The 19,131-nt window shown below is 43.7% G+C and overlaps 1 protein-coding gene across 2 annotated transcripts in view; it reads left to right on the plus strand.

Moving 5' to 3' along the window:
- COG1 (component of oligomeric golgi complex 1) overlaps positions 1–16,606 on the plus strand; it is an 829,165-nt gene extending 812,559 nt beyond the window's left edge. The window contains exon 14 of one of the 2 annotated variants that reach the window (XM_044085137.1): positions 16,377–16,606. In XM_044085137.1, coding sequence (XP_043941072.1) covers positions 16,377–16,514 — 138 coding nt within the window. In that variant the 3' untranslated portion in view covers positions 16,515–16,606. The remainder of the gene's footprint in view (positions 1–16,376) is intronic. The other variant, XM_044085139.1, reaches the window with a different exon arrangement.
- The last annotated feature ends 2,525 nt before the right edge of the window (positions 16,607–19,131 follow it).

Consider the following 19,131-nt stretch of genomic DNA (forward strand, 5'->3'; position numbering starts at 1 on the left):
ACCTTGTTTATATATATTTAATTGCTTCCCATTAGGGGGGCACCTGACATCTGAGGCAAGAAAAACTGATGTAATGGCGTTGGCTGCATGCTTTATGCCCCTGACTACCTGTTGTCATGGAAGATGAGACATCAACCAATGCAGGACCCAAGACTTTGATAATCAGGCCGACTGAGGGCTACTGCAAGCAGATAACCCAAATGTGATGATTGCAACAGTGAATACACTTGAACATTTACATTTATGGTAAGTGTACACAACTGTACTTTCTGTTGGTCGCTCTTAACGCTGCTAGAAGAGCTTTGGACTTGCAAGCTGTTATGGCAACCCATTTGTTCCTTATCTTTCATAAGGATAGGATTTCTTTAAGGGCTAACCCCTCCTTTATTTTCATAGGAGTAATTGAAATGTCTCTGAACCAATCCATTCATTTGCTAACCTTTTTTCATAATCCATAAAACAGAGGTGAGAGAATCCTTCACTCCCTGGAATGTACCCAAGTAGCTATGATTTTACCTGAAAAAAAAAAAATAAACATTCAGAAAGTCTTCCCAACTATTTGTCTCCTAGGAGAGTAATTTGAAAGCCCTGTTCATAGGTTGGTACTAGGCTCTCAGCCCTTGGGCCTATACAAGCCTAGCCATAACAATTCCCTGGCTATTTCTTCCCTTAGTATTTACTTCCCTGGACTCCTGTCTAGCAGGGCGACTGACGTGATCCCCGGGGTGAATTTCCTTTCTCCCATCCAATCATCAAGGTTCCTTTTGAAGAGGGCCAAAGAGGCACTATGCTTGACATGTATGGGCAGTCTATTCCAGAGTCTGGGGAGTCTCTGGGTCAGAAACCTATCCCTCCAGCATGTTTTGTTTATTGTGATGACAAGGTTTAGATCCCTGGAGCGTGTGGCTCTGAGGGATTGGGATTTCATTAAGTGTAGCATGTCCAACAGCTCTGGGTTTGACATGGCCTTGTATGTTAAGCAGAGATCACCTCTGAGTAGACGATATGCAACAGAGTATAGCTGGAGTTTTTAAGGCGGTCAGCATAGGGCATCTGCTTTAGGCCTGTGATTCTTTTAGTGAGGTATTTCTGCGGCCTTTCTAGTTGTTGCAGATGTCTTGAGAGGTACATACCAAATGGGGCGTTGTATTCTATAATGGGGCTAATGAGGGATGAGTACAGTGGGACAATGACCTCCTTTTTTCTGGATGAAAAGCCCTTAGTGATGAGGTGTGCCACATAGAAGGATTTCCTGACTGTTGTGGCGATGTGGTTATCAAAGGTGAGACCACTGTCCACCTGTGTACCTAAGTTCTCTTATCATACTTTCAGTGTTTAGTGTACTGCCACCTATGTGGTAATTCACGGGTACATGTTTTTTCCCAAAGGAGATAACTATACATTTCTTGGCATTGAGCTTGAGCCCATGGCTCTAGCACCAAGCATCTGTTTCTGTAAGGCCATTTTGTAGAGTATCCACATCATTTGGGGATTCAGTAATGGCTCTCAGTTTGCAGTCATCTGCAATCTTTTTTTACCAGAGTCCCTTAGTGTTGGCCTGTACTTCAGAGAAGTAGATGCCAAACAAGAGCGGTCCCAGAACTGAGCCCTGAGGTACTGCACTTGTCACTTGTCTGGAGCTGGATTTGGAGTTGGCTACTTATACAGTGTGGGTTTTGTCAGTAAGCCAGTTGGCATCCCATTGGGTGATGTAGGGATTAATGCCCAGCTTAGTAAGTTTATCTATGATTCCAGAGTGGAGGGTGGTGTCAAAGACCATGGTGAGGTCTAGATAGGCTGTGTGGACCACCTTACCCTTGTCCATGGCTTTGGAGACTGATTCATAGAAGTCAATCAGGTTTAGGAGACAAGATTGGCCCTTCACGAACCCAAACTGGGTGGGGTCCAGTGTTTGAAGGTTAACAATGTCTTTGTTTATAAGTTCCATGATAATACGCTCCATGGCCTTGCAGATAAGGCTTGTCAGACTGATGGGACGGTAGTTTCTGGGATCCAAGGTGGATCCCCCCTTGTGGAGTGGGATAACTGTAGCTCTGCTCCACTCAGTGGGCACAAAACCTGAGGTGAGGCTATGATTAAACATGACACTTAGGTAAGGTGCCAGTTCATATTGTAGTTCATGTAGTACACAGCCCGGGATGTCGTCTGGTCCCATGGATGCTGTATTCTTAGCTTTGGAGAGTGCGTTTTTTACCTGTGTGTCCGTTATTACCAGAATTTGGCAATCTTCCGGTATTGAGATGGGCCATTTAGGGGGTGAGAGGGGGGTGAAGTTGGCACTGAATCAATTTGCCAGGATATTGGCAATATTCTTGTGATCAGTATATTTAATGCCAATCTGTTTTAGCTCAGAGCAGATCTGAGCATTGCCATTTAGATTCTTGACATAGTTATAGAATGCCTTGTGGTTATCTTTGGAATCTTTGGCAATTTTATTTTCGTAACTAGCTTTGGAGGATTTTATGAGGGATCTCAGTTTCTTACTGAAGCTGGTAAGGGAGTTTTTTGCATCCTGGGATTTTCCTCTTTTCTGCAACAGTTTCTTCCTTTTGTTGTAAAGTTTGTTTATGGCAGGGGACCACCAGATTGGCTTCCTTTTTTTGGAGGAGAGCATCTTGGTTCTATTTGGGATGGCACGATTCATGCTTGAGTGGATTTACTCGTACAGTGCCTTAATGTAGGATTCAGCAGTCGAACTTTCAGTTCCCGTCTGCATGGATGTCATGAAGTTTGTCACTTCTGACTTGAGTAGCATGAAGTTGGCTTTGTTGAAGTTTTTTATGGAGGTTTCCTTACTGGGGGGGGTGGGGGGGGATGTGGATGTTAAGGGTGATTAGCTTATGGTCAGACCTGACTAACGAGGGGATGACCATAGGTGTGGAGCATCGATTTCCCATGTTGGTAATGACCAGTTCTAGGATATTGGAGCCCCTGGTGGGACTATGGATTAGTTGATCAAAGGCATTGTAATTTATGAATTCCAAGAACCGTTGGGCAAAGGTGTTGATAAACGAGTAGTTTTCCCAGTTAATGGCAGGGTAGTTAAAATCACCCAGTATTAGGGTGTTTGGTTCTATCTTAATATTTTCCAGTATGTTTAGAAAGGTTTAGTGAGAATCTTGGGGCATGGTGGCGGATCTGTAGCAAGCTACAATTTGGATTGCAGTCTTACCTAGTGTTAGTTGCACCTGAAGAATTTCATACGCATTGTGTTGGGTAACTAGCCTGGTGGTGTGAATATCCTTGGTGAATATGGACACTCCTCCACCTTTAGTGTTTCGATCCTGGTTTGGTGGCCGAAAAGTATGGTAAGAGTTTTAGCCTGGTATTGCAGGGGTGCTCTCTGGAGCCTTGAACCAGGTCTCAGTTACTGTACAGATATCGATGTTCTCCATTTTTAGGAGTGCCTCGAGAGAGTGCATTTTGAGGTTTAGACTTCTAGCATTGAGTAGCATTACCTTCAGATTTTGCATGCTTGTACCTGTTACAGTGGTGGTTTTGTCCTTTGAACTTTGGCTAAAAAAGGCACTATAGGTGTGGCAAGAGCCTTGGCCAGTAACCTGAATCCCATGGGCGACAGGTGCAGACCCTCTCGGGCAAATCATCGTGGTTTGTCGATCATGTCGTCCCAGGCAGACAGATACTGGATCCCCTTTGAATGACACCAGAAGCTTAGCCAATTGTTGAAGTCAATCATTTTGTCCTTATATTGTGGTATCATTCTGGGTGAAGACAGGATGTTACTCAGGGCTAGGGTCATACCTGCGTGGGCCACATGATCCGAGATCTCTTCCATGTCTCTTTTCATGTAGTCCAGGGAGGTACGTCTCAAGTCATTCACTCCAACATGGACAATGACAGAGTCATATTTGTACTTGTTGTGGAGTGACTTGAGTGCATGCGTAATGTGGCGGATCCTGGCACCCGACAGGCAGCTGACTTTAATTTTCTCCTTGTTCAACCTGGTGAGTGGGACATCAGTGTGCCGGACTATAGAGTCACCTATGACTAAAGTGTTAGGTACGTTGTCTTGCCTTAGGGGCTGTTGCTGGATCGCACACTGGTGTTGTGAGGTATGTGACACTTTGGTTGTGATTGGTGTTTGTTTACTTTTCAGCTTCAGAGGTCCTTGTTGCTTGGGCAGGTTACAGGTAAGGGCCTCCGCATATGTGGATTTAGTGTTGCTATATGTCTGTGTTGGTGGTGTGGGTTTAGAAGGGCTATGTGTTGTTTGAGGTGTAGTGTGGGTGTTAACCTTCTCCTCTTGACTGTCTAGCACAATCTTGGTGGAGAGAGCTTTGCTTCCAGTTTGGCTATGTAAGTGCATCTCTCACAGGTTGTAGTGTTGGGTGGTAGGAGGAGAGGGTTGTCTGTGTACATGAGGCAATTGCTGCATTGCCCCAGTATGCCCAGATTCACCAGATGGACCGGAGAAATCACCGGAAGCTGACCCTTGGACATGCCTGGTTTGGTGTTTTTTTTTTTTTTTTTTTTGTAAAGTACAGGAGCTGTTTTCCCTTACCTTAGCAAGGTACTTTGCAGTTGTAGGCTGTTTAGTGCCTATGATTAATTTCTCCTTATTAACAAGGAAAGTTGAGTGCTTGTATCGGTTTAAGGCTTCGTAGTGCTTTACAGCAGGTATTAGAGCAAGTGCTAGTCACAGGGATACTTAAAGGTAAGATGAAAAAAATGCACACTGCAGTGTGCACTAGAGAAGTTAGATGTGTAAGTAGGTAACTTAAGTTTTACCTGTTTAAAAAGTTAAGGTTTAGTGGAGAGTTACTATTTTTAAACAGCAAGATGGATTGAAAGGGGTGGTCACTTTTGTATTCTGGTACTATGGAATACAGTAGGATGGCCAATAAATTTAAATAGTTGAAGGGGAGTGATTTCAAAAATGATAATTTTGTGATTACTCACACAAGCCAGTGAAAGCAGAGCGGAAATGAGCTATATGGTCAAATTAACATAAGAGGCAGGCAACTAGAAAGACAGTGGTATTTTTCTGCCTGACTCAGAAGAGACAGAGCTGTAGTCTCTTTTGAAGTTTTAATATGCAGCTAAAGTAGAATGCAAGTAAAACATAAGGTAAAGAAAACAAACCACAGTATTCAAAATATAAAAAGGCAATAAAGTAATACAAACAGACCATCTCCAACTGGATTTCTAAGTCCATTTCTTTCTTCTACATTGTCCAAGGTAAATATCTGCCAGCCACGGTTGAGGCCCATTCCATCAGAGCAGTCTCTTCCTCTGTTGCCACCTTCAGAGCATTAATTTTAGATCTATCCTGCAGGCTGCCACTTAGACATCTGTGCACACTTTCACCAAGCATCACTGAGCAGATGTTTTTTTTTTTCCCATATTTAGGACCTCATTAGCTAGATATGTTCACTTGGAACTGGCAGACAACACTCCTTTATGCAGTCATACTCCCCTCAACAACTGTTAGCTTTGGGAATCGCCTACAAGTATTCTAATACTGCAACAGTAATCAAAGGAAGTACATAGCATAGTTAAGACCTTACCATAACAGTAGATGTCTTGCTGATCATTGTTGCAGTATAGTTTCCTACCTTCTTCCCCCATCTTTCTTTTACTTTGTGGACCAGGTGGACAGCTTCCTTTCCATCCTGTTATATACTTTTTTACCTCCATAGATGGTAGTATATTAAGACATTCATGTAGCATTGGGTAATGAAGAGATGGTTGGTAGTTGTAGCAAAGAAAAAGATATCACAAAGGCCTCATATCTTTTTAGATGAAAGGTCTGTTGTTGCTTTTGTGTTTGAGAATATTTTGCTTGAACTAAGATATTTTTTGGCAATTCAGAATTTTTTGGGTTGCCTTATTGAGATGTTTCAGTTTCCTAAAGTGAGTTCCTTTAGCTTCATTAGGCAGTATTTTGATGGAATGTTTTAGTTTTTTGTGTACTTGGTATGGTATTATAAATAGTTAACTCTTCTGTTCCTTCCAAATTCATCATCATCATCTTTCGGCTGTTCCCGTTAGGGGTCGCCACAGCAGATCACCTGTTTCCATTTCTTCCTGTCCTCTGCATCTTGCTCTGTCACACCAAACACCTGCATGTCTTCTCTCACCACATCCATAAACCTTATCTTAGGCCTTCCTCTTTTCCTGTTACCTGGTAGCTTCATCCTTAGCATCTTTTTTTCCAATATACTCCGCATCCCTTCTCAGCACATGTCCAAACTAGCGTAATCTTGCCTCTCTGGCTTTGTCTCCAAACCTTCCAACCTGGGCTGACCCTCTAATATACTTATTCCTAATCCTGTCCACCCTCGTCACACCCAGTGCAAATCTTAACATCTTTAACTCTGCCACATCCAGCTCAAACTCCTGCCTTTTTGTCAATGCCACTGTCTCCAACCCATGTAACATAGCTGGTCTCACTACCCTTTTGTAGACCTTCCCTTTCACTCTTACAGGTACTCGTCTGTCACAAATCACTCCTGACACTCTTCTCCACCCACTCCATCCTGCCTGTACTCTCTTCTTCACCTCTCTTCCACACTCACCGTTTAGTATTTAAACTCCTCCACCTTTGCCACCTCTACTCCTTGCATCCTCACCATTCCTCTATCATCCCTCACATTCACACACATATATTCTGTCTTAGTCCTGCTGACCTTCATTCCTCTTCTCTCTAGAGCATATCTCCATCTCTCCAGGGTCTCCTCCACCTGATGTCCTTCAAGGATGCATCTGCAGTCCTTACAAAGGGTTGTCCTGTCGTCAGGCAGCCCTTCGGTCGGCCGGATTCCAAAGTCTGGGTCTGGCCTCGGCTGGTGTCGCACTTCACCCGACATCATAGCTGCAGTTCTTCGGGTATAAAGGCATCAGCCGACGCCATTTTCCTCAGTCTTTCTTGCGCGTGGCCAAGCAGAAGCTGTTCGCAAGTGCCGGTCGGTCAGAACCAGAGATTACTACTACAAAGTACCGAAGACTTCTAAAAAGCTAAGTACCCCGTTGGGGACTCTTTCTTGCCTCAGCCGATGTCAGAAAAAGTGAATAACTGTTTAACTTGTGGGAAACAAATACCTCACAAAGATTTCCACTCTTACTGCTTACCTTGCTTAGGCCCAGACCACGACGTAGCAGCTTGTCTAGCCTGTGCTTCTTTCAACCGACGGACGCTTAGACATCGGTCGGAATTTGCTGAAGAGTTTTTCGGCTCCGATTTTGCTTACATTATGCCGTCGGATACTCCGACTACACAAATTTCTAAAAAGCGCAAGGAAAAGGACCGACACTCGCGGTCCGCGGTTTCGGCCGAAACCGCGGTTAAGCCAACCGCGAGTGTCTCGGTTTCGGCTGAAACCGAGTCCACGGTTCTTCCTCCGGCCGAAAGCTTGCCACTTACCGAGGCCTCCTCCAGCCTGGCTGAATCTGCTACTGAAATCCCACCTGCTCTTGCAGGTTCACAGGATTTATCTGATACTATCCCTTTGGATATTTCTACCCCTGCACGTGGAGCTGCTAGGCCTCCTGCATCCATGTCGATTAAGGCCTTTGCCAGGGCGAAAGCAGCAAAATCTACCAAATCTGTACCTGCTAAGACCCTCTCTCACAGGCCTAGCTCTAGTTCACAAATGCTTAGTCTTGCAGAGGATCTCATTTCTTTGATCCGGGGATCCCAACCACATCCAGACAGGGCCTCTCACCCACCTCCAGAGAAGAGGACTAGAGTAGAGCCCCCTGAGCCAGTTTCTTCAGATGGCTCCTCTGATGAATCAGATAATTCAAACCCTCCAGAGGGCCCCTTTTCTCCTTATGAGGACTCTGATGCAGAAGAGTCCATTCCTTCTGCCTCTCCGCCTGAGGAATTTTCTTTGGGGAAACCTTGCATGCTATGAGGGAACAATTTCAATGGCAGGGCCAGGATTTTTCAGACTCTAGGAAAAGGCTTAGAACCTTTCTGCATTTGCCACAACATAGGCCTTTAGCCATTCCTCCAGTACTTACTGTTGTGGATGATGCTTTTAATGATGCTTATACTGCTCCTGATTCTCTTCCTCCGGCCCCTGCTAAGCCCGATAGGTACTACAGGGTTCCGGACACTCATTATCATTTGTATAAGGCCCCTATTGCAGATCCCGAAACTATCTCCCAGGGACCCAAGGCTGTAGCAGCTACTTCTACCAAAAAACCCCTCCCCTCTGAAAGGGAATCTAGGTCCTTAGAGAGATGGGGTAAAAAAGTTTACACTTCTGCTACTCTTTCAGCTAGGGCCTTGAACTGTCAATTCCACATGATGCAGTATCAGGAATTTATGTTAGACCAATTAACTAAAAAACTGTCCTCGGATGAACCATTAGACAAAAAATCTGTACAGGAAATGGTACATAACATTCAACAGGTCAGTAATCATTCCTTAAAATGCGGCTATGATGCACTGGAGGCTTCCTTTAGATCAGCCATGACTGGCACAGTGATCAGAAGACATGCATAGTTAAAAGAGCAGTCCTTACCAGACCATGTTAAATCAAAGCTCCTAGATGCTCCTATGGATAAGCTCAATTTGTTTGGCTCCCCTGCGCAGCAGGTGCTGAAGAAGGTGGAAGAGAAAGCAAAATCTGTCCAGTCAAGGATTTCTTACAGGTCCAGCCTCCAAGGTTTAGCAGGAACTGGCCTTCCAAAAATTGGTCCTTTCCAGACTCCTCCAGAGCTCCGAGAGGCAGGAATAGGCTCAAGAGGCAGGGGTCAATCCAGAGGTGCCTACAGGGGACGTCAGTGGCAGGCTAACAACCAGCGAGGTACAGCCACAGATCCAGCCACCACCACCTCCACAGGACAATCACAGTGACTTGGCTCTGGCACCGCCTACCAGGGAACAACTAGAGGCACCCCTAGGCGGGAAGCTAGCCTTATTTTCAGTAAACTGGCATTACATCACAGGAGACAAATGGATTTTACAGACAATAGACCAAGGTTACAGGTTTCACTTCCATACTCTGCCAAGGAAGAGAGGAATGCCAAACCTACCTCCAAATCAGAAGAAAGAAGCTCTAGAACAAATAACTCACTTACTAAGGATGAGAGCTATAGAAAGGGTACCATCTATGGAACAAGGGCAAGGATTTTACTCCAGACTCTTCCTGGTACCAAGAAAAGAAAACCAATGGAGACCTATTCTCGACCTGTCCGCTTTAAACACATACCTCATTGTTCCAAAATTCAAAATGCTGACCCTACAGCAGCTTCTTCCCATGCTGGGCAAGGAGTCTTGGCTGGTAACTCTAGATCTCAAGGAGGCATACCTGCACGTCCCCATATGACCAAATTGCAGAAGATACCTCAGATTTCTTGCAGGATCAGAGCATTATCAATTCTCAGCATTGCCCTTTGGCTTATCTACTGCCCAGAGTATTCACGAAATGCCTGGCATCAGTAATTGCTCATTGCAGGCTTCAGGGAATTCAAATTTACCCTTACCTGGACGACTGCCTGTTACAAGCGGACAACAAAAACAAATTAACAAAAGATTTGGAAAGGGTCATTCATCTACTACAAGCCCTGGGATACACAGTCAATATAAAAAAGTCAAGGCTGATACCATCCCAAAGGATAACCTTCTTGGGTGCAGATCTGGACACATCAAAACAAATGGCTTTCCTGACAGTAGAAAAACAGGAGCAACTCCCTTTGTACTTCATGGCATTAACAAAGCAAAACCAGCTAACAGCAAGAAAAGTCCTGCAAGCTCTCGGTTACATGGCATCCTGCATAATATTGATTCCACATGCCAGACTTCATATGAGAAAGTTACAGTGGTACCTAAGGAATTTATGGTCTCAGCACAAGCACAGCCTAGAAACCCAAATTACAATAATTCCATGCCTGAAACAAGAATTCCAATGGTCGGCTCAGGCCTGTCAATCAAACAAGGGACTGCCCTTCCACAGCACTCAACCAAGCCAGACCATCACAACAGATGCCTCAGACCTCGGTTGGGGGGCACACATGCTGGACAAGTGCATACAAGGCTTATGGACTCAAGACCAGCTGCACCTACACATAAATCAAAAGGAAATGCTGGCAGTAAAACTGGCAATTCAGGCATTCAGACCATTTCTTCGACAGGGTCAACTGCTGATAAGGACGGACAACACCACAGTTATGTGGTACATCAACAAACAGGGAGGCACACATTCATACCCTCTTTGCCGGATGGCAATGGACCTCTGGAATATGGCACTGAGCTTCAACATTCAGCTACAAGCACTTTTGTGCCAGGAAAAGAAAATATACTAGCAGACATCCTAAGCAGAACTACCACGGATGCCCACGAATGGATGCTGCATCCGGACATCTTCAAAACCATTACAGGGAAATGGGGACTACCAGAAATAGACTTATTTGCATCCCCACACAATCACCAACTGAAAAAATTTTGCACAAGGACGTACCACCCACTTGCTTGGAAAGTGGACTCCCTATCTTTCAGTTGGGAAAACCTGACAGCATATGCATTCCCACCTCTTCCTTTGATGCACAAGGTGCTATTGAAGATCAAAGAAGACTGTCCAAGGATCATCCTGATAGCTCCAGACTTTCCAAGGCAACATTGGTACCCATTACTGAGGAGTATGTCTCGGGAACAAATATGGCCTCTACCCCTAGTTCCCTTGCTGTTAACACAGAACAACTTCAAAACCCTGCATCCAAACCTGAAAACACTGCAGCTGGCTGCCTGGAACATTGCATAAGACCAAATAACCCAGATTTATCTCAAAGGGTTAAGGACATTATCATGGAGGCTCACAGACCCTCAACAAGAAAAAAATATTCAGCAAAATGGAAAAGATATCTCATTTGGAGTACTGCAAAAGGAGAGAATGTGTCACTGGCAAACATAGCTAACATCCTAGAATACTTGGCAGAGCTCTTCCACAACGGCCTGTCCTATTCTTCCATTAAGATTCATGCATCAGCTATTTCAGCAGAATACAACTTGGATCCTCCAGTCTTCTCACATCCTCTGCTCAGGCAGTTTCTGAGAGGGATTAAGAATGTAAAGCCACCTAGGAAGCCACCATTGCCAGCATGGGACTTGAACTTTGTGCTAGAAAAGTTGACACTCCCTCCTTTCGAGCCAGCAGCAACAGCAGAATTACAGTACTTATCATGGAAAACTGCTTTCCTGCTTGCAATCACTTCAGCAAGAAGGGTATCTGAGCTACAGCCATTAATGGCAGTACAGCCCTTCCTGATCTTCCATCAAGATAGTGTCCATGAGAACTAATCCTACTTTTATGCCAAAGGTGGTCTCCAGGGTATCTTTAAATCAAGCTATCCACCTACCTACATTCTTCCCCAACCCACAGAACAGGGGAGAAAGAATGCTGCATACCTTGGATGTACATAGACAATTACGTTACTACCTGGACAGGACCATGAGCAATAGAAAAACTGACCAGCTACTGGTAGCATATGCAACAGGAAAGGAAGGAAAAGCAATTTCGAAACAGACCATCTCTAAGTGGATAGGAAATTGCATTAGATTTTGTTACTCCTACCATGGGAAGAAAACTCCAGAAAACATCAGGCCTCACTCTACAAGGGCTACAGCCACTACCACAGCTTTCTTACGAGGAGTGGCTACCAAAGACATTTTAGAGGCTGCTACTTGGAGCTCCGTGCATACATTTGCCAAGCATTATAATTTACCTTTATACTCCAGATCCCGAGCAGGTTTTGCCACTGCTGTTTTGCAAGGGATCTTAACTACACCATAATCTTATTTCTCCTCCTCCCCCAGTTTGGCTATGGTATTCTACCCATTTGTAAGGACTGCAGATGCATCCTTGAAGGACATAGTACAGTTTTGTACCTACCATAAATGTAGATGTCCGATAGGCATGCATCTGCAGTCAGGATTACCCACCCTCCTTCCCCTCTGTGGTACTCCTAGGGTATTTGCCCATCTTGTAGCTAGCTGGGGGAATCTGTTATGGTGTATTTGTTTGTATATATGTACATACATGCTTATTTTTTGTGTGCTCTCTACTATTTGGAACCATTTGCATTCATCCAAATTTAGCCTTCCTAGAGGGCACCTGGCATCTGGAGCAAGAAACACTGAGGAAAATGGCGTCGGCTGATGCCTTTATACCCGAAGAACTGCAGCTATGACGTCGGGTGAAGTGCGACACCAGCCGAGGCCAGACCCAGACTTTGGAATCCGGCCGACCGAAGGGCTGCCTGACGACAGGACAACCCTTTGTAAGGACTGCAGATGCATGCCTGTCGGACATCTACATTTATGGTGGGTACAAAACTGTACTTTCCCTACTCTCACTACAGATCACAATGTCATCTGCAAACGTCATAGTCCATGGGGACTCCTTTCTGATCTCGTCTGTCAACCTGTCCATCACCATTGCAAATAAGAAAGGGCTCAGAGCTGATCCTTGATGTAGCCCCACCTCAAACGCATCCGTCACTCCCACCGCAGACCTCACCGCTGTCACACTACCCTCGTACATATCCTGTACCACTCTTACATACTTCTCTGACACTCCTGACTTCCTCATACAATACCACAACTCCTGTCTAGGCACCCTGTCATATGCTTTCTCCAAGTCTACAAAAACACAATGCAACTCCTTCTGACATTCTCTGTACTTCTCCACCAACACTCTCAGAGCAAACATCGCATCTGTAGTGCTCTTTCCCGGCATGAAACCATACTGCTGTTCACTAATCATCACATCCCTTCTTACCCTAGCTTCCACTACTCTGTCCCATAACTTCATGCTGTGACTGATCAATTTAATCCCCCTGTAGTTACTACAGTTCTGCACATCACCCTTATTCTTAAAAATCAGTACCAAAACACTTTTTCTCCATTCCTCAGGCATCCTCTCACTTTCCAAGATTTCATTAAACAATCTGGTTAAAAACTTCACTGCCATTTAACCTAAACACCTCCATGCTTCCACAGGTATGTCTGTTACTTCCAAATTAATGTATCATAATTGTGTGCGATTTCCACTTGCTCTTTTCCTTTTCATCCCAGTAATTTTTCCTCTTGTGTTACTAAGTTTAATAGTTTAATGCAGACAGTTAACGTTTATTGGAAATTTCACTCTGTACACAGGTGGCAGCACCTAAAAACAGCATATGTTACAATTACAGAAAAAATATGTGTCCGAGCCAGGAATGGAAATAAGGTACATAAGGAAAGCTGGTGGTGGAATGCAGAAGTCCAGGAAGTCATCAAAAGAAAGAAGGAGTGCATGAAGAAGGAGGAGATAGAAAGACTGACCAAGCTAGGTAGGACTACTGGGTGGCTAACAAAGAAGCTAAGAAAGAACTTGCAATAGCAAAGAATAGGGCATCAGATGCATTCTACCAGCTTCTGGAAAGTAACTCAGTAGATGGCACAAAGAAACTGTATCAGGTTGCAAGGCAAAGACAGAAAGATAAAAAAAAAAACACCCTTTATAAGAGATGCCAGGAATAACCTGCTCACTAGTCCAAAGGACATCAAAGGCAGATGGAAGGAATATTTCCAGCAGCTTCTGAATGAAGAAAACCCCACAGAAACTGTATTACCCCAGAAATAGCCTACGACAAGAGAAGAGGAGGAGCCCACCCTAGAAGAAATAAGAACAGCACTACGGAAAATGAAGTCAAGGAAAGCAGCAGGCTGAGATGAGTTCACAGCAGATATGATAAATATGCTGGGTGAGATAGGGGAGAAGTGGCTCCTGAGGGTACTCATAGTATTGTGGGGAGAGAGGCATATCCCAGATGACTGGAGAATAAGCACACTCATGCCAGTGTACAATAACAAAGAGGACATCCACCACTGTGGGCAGTACAGAGGTATCAAACTCTTTTCACATTGCATGAACGTTCTGGAGAGGGTGATTGATGAAAGGATATGCAGAGTAGAATATGTGGTACGAGATGAGCAGGTTGGATTCAGATCACGATGCAGCACAATTGACCCGAAGTTTGCAGTGAGACAGATACTTGAGAAGAAGCTAGAGATGAGGAGAGAGCCCAGCTGGGCATCCCTAGACTTGGAGAAAGCATATGACAAGGTCCCAAGAAAGCTGATCTGGGCAGTACTGCTGTGGTTTGAAGTCCCAGAAACATTGGTAGAATTAATGCAGGCTGTGTACAAGGATCCACTGACTCAAGTACGAACAGTGTTTGTCCTCACAGTGGTGTTCCCAGTGGAAGTGGGTGTACACCAGGTTTCAGCTCTGAGACCACTGCTGTTCATATTGGAGATGGACTACAGTACCAAACAGGTCGGTGGGGAGAGATCAACAGAGTTGCTGTATACAGATGATGTGGCATTACAGGCAAACTGTGAGCAAGAACTTCAGCAAAGAATAGGAGAATGGAATGCAAAACTGAAAGTACATGGGATGAAAATAAGCACAGATAAGAATGTGGTAATGGCAGCAAATTGGGGAAATCAGAAGAAGCTGAGAATAGAGATAATAGGGAAGGTAGTGGAACAGGTAAACAGTTTCAAGTATCTGGGAGGGGAGTTTGAGGAGAAGGGAAGTCTGAATGAAAAGGTCAAATCTAGAATCAGAGAGGCTGCAGATAAGTGGCATAGAGTGTCAGGTGTAGTCTGTGACAGAAGAATGCCAAAGAAACTGAAAAGTAAGGTATACAAGACAGTGGTTTGACCAGTACTGCTGTATGGTACAGAAACCTGGGCAGAAAAGGCACAACAGTTGAAGACGCTAGAGGAGATGGAAATGAAGTGTCTGAGAAGGGTGGTAGGATGTACACTGGGACAGTCAAAGAAATGAGGACATAAGAGCAGGAGCCAAAGTAGATCCAATTGCAGAAAAGATCAAAGAGAACAGATTGCAGTGGTTTGGACACATGCAGAAAAACAGAAGACAATCTGGTGAGGAAGATTTGGGACATACAGGAAGAAGGTAAGAGGAAGTGAGGATGTCCAGCAAAGAGGTGGATGGATTGTGTGATAGAAGATTTGCGACTGTCAGGCAGGAGTGTGGTACTGAATCAAGAGAGTTGGCGACGGTTAACATGATACCCCAACCCCATGTAGAAAAAATGAGAAAAAGGGGGCTGGTGATGATGATATTCACTCTGTACACCTTTAATGTGTATGTAAAGTCAGAAAGTCTGTCTCTGAACAGAATAGAAGTAGTATGGTTTTGTACTAAAAACAGCTAGGCTGTAGTCTGTAAAAGAGGTATGATTTTGATGGAGGTGCATAAAGACATTGTAGCTTTGTAAGTTGAAGCAAAGTGTATCTTTATGTAAGAAAAGGAACACACACCCAGAAATTCATTAAAGTGCATAGTAGAAATGCCCTTCCACCACAAGATGGCCATTTGCTATTTAAAACACATTGGTCGCAGTGAGGTTACATCTCATTATCGGCTAATTTACATGTTTCTTGAATCACAGTTATTACCATAACATGCATGTCATGACTGATCTGCACATCACAGTAGTAACCTTCTGCTCATTTAGGCAGTGGCATCCCCCCCAGTCACTGTTTCATACACAAGTACACACACACACACCACAGTCCCTGTACCTACTTTCTCTGCCCTCTTGTAGTTTCCCCACCCCAAACTACTTCAGTGCCATTACGGCACATATTTATTAGATCCTGGTGGTCTGCTGTATCTCCCCACTGCCCAATCCCAGTTACAATGTCAACGCCATTATGGCACTTTAGAAGAGTCATGCCTGATGTCTGGTGCATCCCCCTACCCCCTGAACCCTGTTATGATGTTGGTACTATTGCGACACTTTAGAGCATCATCCCTTGTTTCTATTCCATCCCTCCACCCCGATTCCTGTACTACCATTGGTGCCATTACGGCACTTTACAAAAGTATTCCCTGGTGTCTAGTGCATCCCCTTTCACTATATTCATGTTGGTTGTGTTCAATACCACAACTTGGTGGAGATGAATGTGATTTATATAGCTGAGAGAGAGAGAGAGCACATGGCCAATTAGCATAAGTCTCTCCCCCCCTAGAATACCTCATTAGCATTCAGCATGGCTGCTGGACCAGCCTTTGGGATGCTGCATGTCTTCATGTTAAAGGACCATGCAGCACTATGTAAAGGTGATTGCTGAGTCAAGGAAAAAGTTGTAATTTGCGGTACCTTAATGAATTTCACCCAGAGAGTTGTTCAAAGTACATTGTGCTTAGACATCTTCAAATAAAGGTAGCATAGGGATGGAAGATACCATGTAGTACATTGAATTCTTTATTATTTTGTGAAGTTATCTATGATCTTGTAAAAAAAATGTATTTTTCTGATTGTTTCTCACAGTTTGACTAACATAAATTTATGTGGCTCTTCTGCAGGTTGTTGTACCCCATGTTTCCCAGCCAACAGAGAATGTCAAGCCAGGATCTTTGTTTAAACAGTTAGTGTCACAAGAAGATGAAGCTCCTACAACATCTCTTTTCACACTGAGCTGGCTTTCTAGTATGACAAAATGAATGCTGAGACTTTACAGGACTTTAAATAATCTATGCAAAATGTTCATATTCTTTGTTTTACCAAATGTTATAATAAAACATGTTTGTTATAATGCTGTATTTATCCTCTTTGTTCTATGAGACTGCAGTGGACTATTTAGAATGGATTTAAAGTAGCAAAGAATTTTTATGATATGTGAGCAATCCAGGACATTGGGACAACTCTAAATTCACTTTTAGAGAATACTGTCAGCAGATTAATGGGCATATACTATGGAGTAATATTTAAGCTTAGTATAATGATGAGACCACAGCATGGCAGCTGAGGCTCACAATATTCATTCTTATGCGTGGTCTTGTTTTGTGTGGTTGTTATTGGTCCATACCAGCAGCATTGGTTGTATTACGCATGCACACTTTGAATTGTCAGTACCGTTCAATAAGATAGAAGGTAAAACTTCTGCAAAGTATGTATGTTTTACAATTCATGACTGTTACACTAGCATTTAGCTGTATGGATGTATCCTGCCAAGGGCTGGATATATCTCTGGTATATGAAAGCTTTTGGGCACCATCCATGCACACCATATGTCTGAGGACGTTTGAGGGCATGCTGGTATAAATTTAGATGTAAGCATGGCAAAATTCAGAACTTTCTTGCTGTTGAAGATTTCTGTCAGACTCTTGTAGTCTCTGCATCTTCTGTGGTTTGACAGTTGACTTGTTTAATCTTTTGGTCAATGAGATTTCATCTGATTTTTGTGAGAAAACTGAAATTGTCAATGTCCAAGAGAAAAGAAAACTGTGTGGAAAGAAAATTCCTTGCAAAGACTGCCACACAGCTTGCTTGTTTTGGTTAGTGGAGTCTTATAATGTCCATTCTTGTAGTATTTGTTTATCTTTTACACCACAGCTTAAGGCCGTAGTGAAAACTACTGTGCACTCTGGTGCCTCAGATGTTCCCCTTTTGGCCCCTAAGAAAAGAGAGAAGGTTTGAGAGGTGACTGTGTCTCTACAGTCCTTGATGGATGTCTCTGCTCCTCAGATCATCCATCTCTCCCTTATGACCCTTTTCCTGATTCCCTGAGTAAGAGCGCTAAGGAGTGGGGATTCTAGCATGTCCCAAAAGGCCAGATGTATGCCTGTCGTTGAAAGGAAAACCATGCTTAGTGATATTAAAAGGGTCAGACATCAACTCTGAAGTACCCGTGAAAAAAAAGGTTCTAGGCTCCTGTACTGAAATCTGTACATTCAATATGATTCAATGTTTGTCTTTAGACACTCCTAAAAGGAAAAGTGAAAAACAAAGCATGTTCCCTCCATCTTCAGGAGAGTCTAAAGATGAATGGTATTCCTTTGCTGAAGGTCTTTTCTAGGCCTTTCAGTCTTTACAACCTGCCTATTCTCATCTAGTAAGGTAGAGAGCTCCCTCTCCTTTTGATAATGACTCCTAGTCTGGCATTGAAGAGTTTGGTCTGAACTATGCCTCCCAGATATCTCCTCCTGATTGTTTAGAGTCAAGGTCTGAAGAAAATGCATCTGTTTGTTTTTTTCTTTTTAGTCAAAGATCCTGGTTCTAAATGCCGTACTGCTAGTAATCTTGTGCCTTTTGACAAGGATTAAAGTGTTCAACATGTATGGAAGGAAAGTTTATACTACTTCTACCCTTGCTTTCAGGAGTGTCAACTGTCAGGCTCATGTGGCGGCAAAATGTCTTTTAACACCCTTTGTCATATGAAACAAGGAATTTGCCCTCTTCATACATTAAATCCTCCTTACTCAGCATTAGTTCTTCTGTAACATGAGTCACTAAGCATTCTTTAAAGTCTTCATATAATGCTGCTGATGCAGTGTCCTGAGCAGCTGCAACTGGGTCAGTTATGCATACATATGCATGGATTAGATCTCAAAATCTGCCTGAGGATGTCAAGGCACAAGCTCATTTCTTCATTGGATAAAACAATACTGTTTGGTATTTCTGCTGAAGTTTTAAAAAGATTTGACAAGAGGAGCAAACTCATCCGAGGAATCAAACAAATGATGTTCATCATGTTTCACTGTTGCAGTCATTACACTTGGGTTATCCTGCTGGCAGGCTACCCACAGTCGGCCTGTATTCCAAAGTCCTGGTCCGGCGTCGGTTGCTGACGCCTCTTCCCTGACGTCAGTGCTCCAGGGGTATTTAAGATGCAGCCGACGCCATTTTCTTCAGTCTTTCTTGCCGTGCGGTGCCGGAATCAAAAGCAGTTCGCCAGTGCCGGTCGGCCGACTCCTGAGATTTTAGAAATTGAATTTCAGATCCGAAGTCTTCAATAAAGCTAAGTACCCCGTTGGGGAAACTTTTTCTTGCTCCAGACCGATGTCAGTAAAAGTTAACAATTGTATTTCTTGTGGGAAGCAAATACCTCATAAGGATATTCACTCTTACTGTATTCCTTGCCTAGGCCCTGACCACGACGTTGCTGGTTGTCCGTTTTGTACTAGATTCAACCAACGCACTATTAAGCGTCTGTTTGATTTTGCCTTACATTACTTTGGCCGAAGGTTTAACTACATAATGCCATCGGAACCGACGACCAGAATTCATAAAAAAAACGTAAAGATAAAGAAAAGGACAGGCATCCGAGGTCCAAAACTG

Source organism: Protopterus annectens, chromosome 10.part0, assembly GCF_019279795.1.
Source record: "Protopterus annectens isolate FY-2018-M chromosome 10.part0, PAN1.0, whole genome shotgun sequence".
Lineage (NCBI taxonomy): Eukaryota > Metazoa > Chordata > Ceratodontiformes > Protopteridae > Protopterus > Protopterus annectens.